This window comes from Spodoptera frugiperda, chromosome 26 (genome assembly GCF_023101765.2).
Source record: "Spodoptera frugiperda isolate SF20-4 chromosome 26, AGI-APGP_CSIRO_Sfru_2.0, whole genome shotgun sequence".
NCBI classification, from domain to species: domain Eukaryota; kingdom Metazoa; phylum Arthropoda; class Insecta; order Lepidoptera; family Noctuidae; genus Spodoptera; species Spodoptera frugiperda.
Window position 1 is genome coordinate 7,943,701 of NC_064237.1, and position 10,316 is coordinate 7,954,016.

The 10,316-nt window shown below is 33.8% G+C and overlaps 2 protein-coding genes across 2 annotated transcripts; both read left to right on the forward strand.

Annotated features, from left to right (window-relative positions):
* The first annotated feature begins 111 nt into the window (after window positions 1–111).
* On the forward strand, window positions 112–4,260 carry LOC118263951 (uncharacterized). Its single transcript, XM_035576217.2, has 5 exons — window positions 112–466; window positions 995–1,054; window positions 1,545–1,661; window positions 1,755–1,870; window positions 1,945–4,260. The coding sequence occupies exons 2-5, from the start codon at window positions 1,004–1,006 to the stop codon at window positions 3,545–3,547; spliced, it is 1,887 nt and encodes a 628-aa protein (XP_035432110.2). The 5' UTR covers window positions 112–466; window positions 995–1,003; the 3' UTR covers window positions 3,548–4,260.
* Window positions 4,261–4,884: 624 nt separating this feature from the next.
* LOC118264598 (26S proteasome non-ATPase regulatory subunit 12) lies at window positions 4,885–9,968 on the forward strand. The gene is made up of 9 exons (XM_035577158.2): window positions 4,885–5,036; window positions 5,119–5,188; window positions 5,436–5,552; window positions 5,910–6,022; window positions 6,355–6,733; window positions 7,681–7,904; window positions 8,419–8,575; window positions 9,021–9,184; window positions 9,592–9,968. The coding sequence occupies exons 2-9, from the start codon at window positions 5,129–5,131 to the stop codon at window positions 9,728–9,730; spliced, it is 1,353 nt and encodes a 450-aa protein (XP_035433051.1). The 5' UTR covers window positions 4,885–5,036; window positions 5,119–5,128; the 3' UTR covers window positions 9,731–9,968.
* The last annotated feature ends 348 nt before the right edge of the window (window positions 9,969–10,316 follow it).

The window sequence follows — 10,316 nt, forward strand, 5'->3', positions numbered from 1 at the left end:
ACTCATATAAATTATGAATGTTTATACTTTTATTAAGTGGCAAATAACGAAGAATATCTGAATACTTTTAAAGAAAATGAAACATGAATGTAAGAAATACCAGCACAAGTCATTAAAAACAAAAAAATGCCGTCTTCGTTGATAAGTATAATGTAATACAAGATTCTTAATAACAGAACTACCAAGCATCTTTATTTACTTTCGTACGTTGAATTAATTATCAGATGAAAAATAATGAATTAACCCTACAAACTTTATAAATCCGTCCAAGGCGTTGAATGCTTTTAAAAAATAAGTGAGAGTGATCTATGTCCTACTGAATGATTGCAGGGTCTTCGTATACATAACAATAAACATCAACAATAATATTGCAGGAAAATCGATAAAATCTACAATAAGAGAGAAGCCATATTTCAAAGTTTTCAATAAATTATAAATTCCCAAACACTGAAATTTGTGTTTTACGGTAAGTTAGTTTCTATAAAATTCTTTGCTTGATAGTTTAAGTTATAATGATGAACGTTCATTTGTTTTATTTTGTAAAATTAGTATATTTAAAATTTTAAATGATGTGCGGAGAATTATTTTATCAGCAATTTTCCCGAGAGCATGCTATTACTTTTTTTGAAGGCGCTTATTTAATAACCCGTTGCTAATGATTATTTATAAAAATAAATTAGCTTAATTAGTTAACCGGCAACCTATACTTAAACAGTTACCAGATTATAAGGTTACGAAAAAATTTTTAACTTTTACTTATGTAAGGTTGTATAAATTAAATCTTTTTATTAAGTAGATTGGTTCTCATTGCATGGAATAGAACAGTATTCTTAACTACCTTCTTTAATTGTCAAACTTCACTGATATGTGATGATGATGGTCGACTAGATAGAAAATGCATTTAGGAAAAAAAATTGTATTAAATAAGTCAATTGCTTGACCTGTGAGTATCGAGTGTGTCCATAAGAATATTACGTATGTTTCTTTTTTTTAGTTTGCTGAAATGGCGACTGATACTGATACCGATTCGGAGAGACCACCAAATAGAATTGAGGTATGTCAACTTGCTTTTCGAGTGCATCAGACACATTATTTATTTTTTGTGTTTAATTTTAAAGTAACTGGAGTAATTTACGTAGTTCATTTATCCAAAACATAATACCCACTCAATCGCCTATAACTACCATAACATTAAAGAGACTTTGCCGTCGACCGATATGCAAAATCATTATTAAGTAACCTCAGGAGCTGGCACCCCAACTAAAGGGTCCATCGCATCAATGGATTCACAACAATAAGTGAGAGCGGCGCAGTATTTATTTTTAAACATTTTTAAAGGGGTCTTCTATTCAATTTCCCTCAGGTCCCAATAAACATAGTTACCCTACTTTTGAAGTAGGTACCTCTCTGTATGAGTTGATTGGTTGGTTACAACTAGCACACACGATCGCAAGGTCAAAATAATTGACCCTCGCCAGACTGCTTTTTTCTAATATTCATCGAGTAAATATTAACAGTGTTGCGTATATTATTATTATTTTCAGATTGACTTTAGAAGCACTTGTTACGAAAAAATACCGCTATGGAAGTCGTGGGCAGCAAAAGGCAGAGTCCAAGAAGCAATCAATCAATTATTATTTTTAGAGAAACAAACAAGAGCTGTAAGATTCACATTATATTCTATACCAGCGTGTTTGTTTGACCTGAAGAAAAAAAAAATTGATAATTGTTTTATACAATGTTTAATTTTACAGCGCTCATCTGTACCAGACGTTACAGCACGAATCTTGGTAGCCATAGTACAGATATATTTTGAAGCCAAAAATTGGTTAGCCCTTAACGAACAAATTCTCGTTTTAGCAAGGAAAAGGTAAATATTAATATTTCCTTGATTACAGTTGACATTAAACATAATTATTTGGTTATACTTTATTTATTTTATAGGACTCAACCGAAAGAAGCTGTTCTGAAAATGGTACAAGAATGTATAACTTTCATAGATAAAATACCAGATAAGGCAAACAAAATGAAATTAATCGAGACTCTAAGTTTCGTAACAGAAGGCAAAGCTTATCTTCAAGAAGAAACGGCTTTGCTTATTCGTATGTTGGAAAAGATTAATGAAGAGGAACAAATTCAAAATGAAACTCCTACTGTTAGTAACAGGAGTGTGCCTTTAAATTTCATGGATCCAGCGGATATTGAAATTCCAAAAAAGAGAAAAATATTAGATAGGAATTCCAAAGAAATAGTGTTTAATTTGCACAAATATTTCAATGCACTAAAAACCAAAGATATGTCATGTATCTATCAAACAACAGCAGCTAAATTAACATCAGATGCGACAGGTGTTCCATTTTCTTCTGTTAAAAAGGTAATTTTCGAAAGTAAAAGAACTTTGGAAGAAGGAAAGCCGTTTACTTGTTCAAAAAAATTGTTAGTTTCGAGGAAAAATAGAACTCACATCAATGATTTTGATAGGGCTGCAATTCGGCAGACAATTATAGATTATTATTATGAATATTACGAAGAAGATAAGGATTTTCCCACTATGACAACTTTGCACGAAACCGTGAAGGAAAAACTAAAGTATCCTGGTTCATGTGCTTCATTACGACGGGAAGTAGCACGGATGGGATTTCATTGGAAAATGACAGAAGCTAATTCTGGAATATTGGTGGAAAAACATAAAGTACGTTTTCAACGACTAAATTTTCTAACTAAAATTGCTGAATATAGATCACAAGGACGCCCGATTGTGTTCGCTAGTGAGGTTTATCTGGATACTTCAATTTCATCAAGTCCATCTACCAGGGGAAACGGTTTGATTATTGTTCATGCTGGTGGATCAGATGGCTTCGTCCCAAATGCACTAGCCATGTTTGAAACTAATGATCCAGTTGGAGCTCGACCGCATTATTTGAGCAGCGAAGACTTCATAAAATGGATTGAAAATGACTTAATGCCTAATTTAAAACCAAAAAGTGTTGTAGTGATTGATAATGTTTATTATCAAAATATATTAGAAAATCCAGCTCCTGGACCTCACGCCTCTAAACAAGATATGCTTGATTGGCTAGATTTTCGAAACATTGTACACTCATCATCTATGTTGAAACCGCAACTTTATCAGTTAATATTGGAACATAAGAAAATCTTCAAAGAGTTTAAAATTGATTGTATACTTCGAAAGAATAATCATAGCGTACTTCGTCTTCCACAATATCACCCAGAACTAAACCCTTTTAAGAAAACATGGTTAGTAATAAAACAAAATATGGGGAAAAGAACCGAATGGTGTAAGAATGCTAAAAACGTAACAAAGTTTGTAAAGAACAAAATAAAATCACTTGATGTACAAGAATGGAAAAACGCATGCGATCAAGCAATAAGAGAAGAACGTAATTACATAGGCCACGAGGCAGCAATTGACGCCCTAACTGAGCGATTACAGAAAAGCGTTTGTGATTCGTCAGAAGAGAGTGAAGCTGATAACGATATTATAATGGGTGAGGCAGATTCTGATGTAGAACTGGCAGAAACTTAAGTAGTGCCCATTGTGTAGGAGCTGGTAAGAAATTGCTGATTATCATTTGTTCTTAAATATATTTTTGATACAGATTTATTATGTTAGGAGTATATACAGTTTTGGAATGGAAAACTGCCTCATTAGTCGAGTAACATTATTGTGGTTGTGATCCGAATGCTATATCAAACTGGGCTCAGTTCCAGAATCCAGGTTATTACAGAGAAAATTTCGTAAAAAACAAACAAACCTGATCCGTATCTCAGTATCGGTCGTCGCACTTGCAATCACTTGACTAACAAGACAGTTACGAAAAGTAAAAACGATGTATCAATTTTATTATTTAAATAATTATAGGTCTTATATTATATTATATATATCTTAATTTACCAATTCAGTAAGTAGCACTAGGAAGATAGCTTATACAAATTAGTATCGCTCAAAGTCGTGTTACTGAATTCTAATATAAAAGTTGGTATGCCTGGGTTTTATGAATCTTGGAATACGAATTTAATTTCGATTTTCTTGTCTAGTCACTTCCAACCCTTGTAGTTGAAGCAATTACTTATAAAGTATTCGTAAACATTTAAAATGTCATGGCCATTTATTTGTATCTAGTATACTCAAATGCAAAGCGTAGTGAGATTTTATTATTTAATTTTTAAATGTAAGCACAAAATATGTGTAACGGAATTGTAAATCTTCAGAAAATATAAAATTTTTACAGAAAATAATCTGTTTTATTTTATGTTTTTTTTTTACCTAAATAGCGCCATCTACTAATGGTGGAAAGAACTACACTTCTCTACTGTATGTCATATTGTTATTTTCACCTGTTTTTACATACACGTGATTTTTACATAATATTGACGTTTACACCAGTTAAAAGCTACTTGGAGTAGTATAACCAAAAATCAAGTTTTTGAGGGCTTAAATTTTTTTCTAGTAGTACCAATGGAAAAATGGGTATTTTTACTTGATAATGTCAAATTAGGGGATGAAAGAAAGAATAATGAATATGAATATGAAATAGTTTATTTATTCACGATTATTTGAATATATACAATGTGATAGGGGTGGGACTTCTAACCCGTTAAGGCTGAGTACCCGTTAAGGTACTACATCTAATTTTATCGACAAAAAAATAATATGGGGGGTTGAAACCCCAATTGAAAATATTGAAAAAATATTGAAAAATAACGTTTTTTTTTATATTTTCGCCAATTTATTTATTATTTATTGCCAACAAAAATTTCCATGGATTTGGTCAAGACAGCAATATTAGATTGCGGGTAACTTAAAAGCCCTTATACTACGTCTTGCAAAGGAAAGAAAATAAAAATTAAAGTGTCAGCAATTTATTCTACGTAGTCTTTGGTCCGAATCTGTCATTCATTCATTCAATTCAATCTTTGTCTTGTCATAATCGTGAGTTTGCATTACCGAGCACTTTGGAAAGCTTTTCATTGTTTACAGATTAATTTTATTCACAGTTGTCCAACCAGTTAATGTAATACATTTATCAGTCTTCCTACTAAATATCTTTATTTGTTAAGTTTGCCTTTATATTCACGATTGTATATCTTTTGCAGTTTGTTAAAAATGTCGACGAACGGCGATATCACTAGTCTTGATGCCAGCGGCAAAATTGTTAAAATGGAAGTAAGTATCAAATTATTCAATACAAATTCATTATTATACATTTGAACATATCACCTCCACATTGAGATTCCATCATGAATTACTTGTAGAGCAAAATCAACTATTCATTTCTAACCACTACAGAATTTCTATTTAGTCTTGTAACTCTACAATACAGTCGTTTTTTATCTTAAAAGTATTTCACAAATGTACCATTCATGTCTGCTTACAAGTTATACCTCCTGTAAAACATATTCTTCTATTTTAGGTCGACTACAGTGCCACCTGTGATGAGAAGATACCACTTTGGAAGTCATGGGCATCAAAAGGCAAAATTCAAGAAGCTATTGACCAACTTTTGGCCTTAGAAAAACAAACGAGAACTGTAAGACAATTTATTTATATGCTACGCTCTTAGAATTACTATTCTCATTAGAAAACCCAACATTTGAATATTATTTAATGCTAATAATATATGAACATAATGCTTTTCAAAGGATACTCACCAACTTGCTCATAACTAAAAAAGAATAACTATTACTGTTTATCTTAAACTTATAATATGCACAACATTTATAGTGGTGCTATTACTGTAGTAGTATTAGCAAATAAGGCCACCTACTTCTTATTATGCCAAATGCTAAATAAGCATAATTTAATTTAAAGAAAATGACTTACATTTTAGGCTATCTCTTGTGTTCTGGGTATCCATATAATGAAACCCTATTTTTTTTTAAAACAGGGTGCTGATATGCCTTCAACTGCCAGGATTTTGGTGGCAATAGTGCAGATATGTTATGAAGCCAAAAATTGGTCTGCACTCAATGACCAAATTGTTCTTTTGTCCAAAAGAAGGTAAGCAAACATGAGCAAACTAAATAAAACTACTTTCTTGCGCAGTTACATAGCTTAGTATTGGTGGAAACGGTTACATCGTTTTTTAGCTTTTACATCTTTGTAGCATAGCTACATCGCAGATCTCTGGTGGAAAAGCACCCTAAAGGAGGCTTATAGCACACATGTCTAGTGGTACATACCACTAGACTGTTATTATTAAATGGAATTTGATTTAGCTGTGTTGTTAGATAGTTTTTATACAATAAAATCATATATTTTGTTATTAAAATCAAGCATACAGATGATGATATGTTCTAGATTTATGCTAACTACTAATATCTCATTTCCAGGTCCCAACTGAAGCAAGCGGTAGTGAAAATGGTACAAGAATGTTGCACTTATGTAGACAAGACACCTGATAAAGAGACTAAAATTAAACTAATTGAAACATTGAGATCTATAACTGAAGGCAAGATTTATGTTGAAGTAGAAAGAGCTAGGCTTACACATATCTTGGCTAAAATAAGAGAGGAAGAAGGAAATGCTGCTGAAGCCGCTAAGATCATCCAAGAACTTCAGGTCGAGACTTACGGGTCCATGGACAAGAGAGAGAAGGTTGAGCTCATCCTGGAGCAAATGAGACTATGCCTTAACATCAAAGACTATATCCGCACACAAATCATTTCCAAGAAGATCAACACTAAGTTCTTTGAGGAAGATGATACTCAGGTTTGTAAGATATTTTAAAACATTCAACTGCATAATACTTTCCAATAAACCTAAAATACATACTTTGTTGAGTAGAGTATTAAGGATTTTATAAATATAAGCATTTATTGCAATAAGTGTTAAGTTTACTTATGTAAATATACAGAGAAAAGCTTTACTAGTTTCGAGTCACCGATGGACTCTTCCTCATGAGCAGCGGACGCGGCTATACGACGTCGCGTGGATGATGGAGCGTCACTCTAAGACTTGAAAATAAATAGTATAGCCTTTCTCAGCATATTTACATGAGTAAACTGTTATTTTAACACGTTGACTGTCCGTGCATTACATGTAATGCATGATATGATCTGGCTGTGACGTCCGTGCATTATATGTATGTAATGCATTAGTCAGTGGCAACTGAACTGAATTTACTTGCACTGAACGTATGAGCTAGAACTTTGAATTTTCAAGTCTTTGTTCATATGTAACAAAGACTTGAAAAAATAAGACTTAAATGTTCCATCGAAATTTTATACTTTTTTTATCAGTAGAATATTTTAAGTTCCATTGGACGTACCAACGAGATTATCCAAAATAGATGGGACAGTCAACGTGTTAAGTTAATTTAGTACATATCTCATGATAGCAGTTATTATAAAAATAAGCATTTCTCTAATAACACCTTAGCTAGAAGTCATCAAATCAAATCTTCGGCTAATATAAGTTAGTAAATAGCAATTAAAGATTAATTATTATGTTATCGGCTTACTCACATACTGTTTTGACGAGGAACTCGACTAGTTTCAAGCATGGAATGAATATGAGCCTCTAGCATGGCTTGAAACTAGTCGAGTTCCTCGTCAAAACAGTATGTGAGTAAGCCGATAACATAATAATTAATTTAGTATGTCTCACGAAAGTTACAATAAAGCAATTAAAGAGTTAATTATTGTTTTTGCTTCCAGGAACTGAAAGAGAAGTTTTACCGTCTAATGATAGCAGTAGACCAGCACAATGGCCAGTATTTGTCAGTATGTCGCCACTTCAGAGCGCTCGGCCAGTTGGCTGGCTCCGACGCCCTTATTGGAAGCGTTGTGTTCCTGATTCTGGCTCCTTACGACAATGAACAGGCTGATCTAACACACAGAGTCAACGAAGACAAGGATTTGGATAAATTGCCTGAGTACAAGTAGGTATTCATTATTATATTGTAGTAAGTAATTTTTGGTCTACAACCAACTAAGGAGGAAAATGACATGCATAATCACTACATAGTATAAAACAAAGGCGCTTTATCTGTCCCTATGTCCCTTTGTATGCTTAAATCTTTAAAACTACGCAAAGGATTACGATGCGGATTTTTTAATTGATAAAGTTGGACAAGATAAAAGTTTATATGTATAATATGTGCATAATATATCGCCATTGCACCCATGCTAAGCTGGGGCGGGTCGCTAGTTACAAATAAAGAGCATGTACATTTGTATAACGGCACCTAAAACATTTGACTGAGATATGCCATGTCTATTGGCGTCGGACAGTTCGATTTACTCCCAATGTTTATGTCAATTTAATAAATCAAAGATGTATTAAATCTATGCATTCCAAACTCATCTCTATACTTTACAAATTAGAGCCCTTTCTCAATCTTACTTTTTAGTAGCTAATTAGCTTACTTATTATCAACTTAATTCCTCTTTTAGACAATTACTGGGCTTGTTCATCAACCCAGAGATCATCAGATGGAACACCCTGTGCACCACATATGAGAAGATGTTGCGAGGTACACCATACTTCGACTCCTCTGATGAGAAGGGCCAGGAACGTTGGAATGACCTTAAGAATAGGGTTGTTGAACATGTAAGTATTAATATTTGTCATTTCATTTTAATTCAAAGTGTATTTCTGGCAACTATTCGACGAATCTAGAATGTGGAACTAGATGTATTGATCTTTGACGCGTTGTGTGTTGGTTAAGCATCCTATTGATGATGTATAAACCAAACCCCTAATGTGAGTGACTGGTTGAGTATCCTTGTTAAACTGTCCCATCTCTAACTAATTATATTTAAACTGACTGCAACTGTAGTTGTTTTTATTAACACTAAAGGTCCACAGGCCCGCATCGTACGCATCGCATGCCTCGTACGTATTCCGTATGACGTCATCGATACGCATCGGCGACGAGTCCGTACGTACGTAGTTGTATGAGTTTCTATACAAGACAAACTAAAATGCGTATGATGCAGGTCTGTTGACGCTTGCCTTTAAACACGCACACGATCATTTAATTCTCTTGTTCCAGAATATCCGTATAATGTCGATGTATTACACTCGTATTACATTGAAGCGTATGAGTGAGTTACTGGGACTGAGTGAGACAGAAACAGAGGAGGCTCTCAGTCAACTGGTCGTCAGCGGTGTGGTGCGCGCCAAGATCGACCGTCCCGCAGGCGTAGTACATTTCAGGTACACATTTCATTCTATTTGAATTCTTTTACATTGTAATTGAAACTGTATTGTCTAAGAAAGAGAGTTTAGTTTCCCTTGATGATTATTAAAAAACGTGCAATATTTATTGGATTGGTTTGGTATTGCTGCGCAACAGACTATTAGATAGACTATAGCTGACTGGGCAACCGGATTCCGCGTAACGTGTAGTGGACTCGATTCCCGCATTCCCATTCCCGCTGTTTGTGTGATCGAAAAATTGTTGTTTTGGATCTGGGAGCCGTGTGTATGTGAACTTGTATGTTTGTAAACGCACCCACGACACAGGAAGAAATCCTAGTGTGGGTCAACGTTTTAATTAAAACAAAATTGGCCTACTTTATAGTTCCTCAGAAACCTTAAATACATTATTTTTTTATTTACAGTTTGAACATGGACGCGTCAGACCGTCTCAACGAATGGTCAAACAATCTGAACACGTTGATGCAACTTGTGAATAAAACGACGCATCTTATCAACAAAGAAGAATGTGTACACAAACATCTTCTAGCGACAGCAGAATAAATAGATAATAATTATATTTCCTTTTAAAAAACTTTTACATTATATTCCAAATTATCCTAATAATACTAAAATGTAATAGTGCATTTCACTGTGTGAAATTATATTCAAAGGAAACTCCTAACAAATGTTTTTTTTTTGTTTTTTATGCTGGCCACCAAGAAATCTGGATGTCTATGTTATTTCAAAGCTGTTTAGTTTTATTATTATAAGGTTGGAATAAATATTTAACTTTATATTTTTTGGGTGTTTTTTTTTTATGGAAGAAGCCGGTAAATGACCTGATCAATCAAGCAATCACCGCCGCCCGTGGATACTTGAAACGACAGAGGCGTTACAAGTGCGTTGTCGGCCTTTTGGTGGTTGGGAAATTAAGGGTTGTTGAGGAATCGGGAATTGGGAAGGGGTTTAATTAGGCCTCTGGTAACCTCACACAACTTGACACAACGCAAGTGTGGTTCTCCCACACATTGTTTGTTATTTATGCCAAACTTGTTTTTGTAAAATTCTACTAGCAGCATGTTAGCTTCACTATCGAGTGAGTTTTATATTGGAGTTTTGTTTTTGCACTGATATTAAACTCATTTTG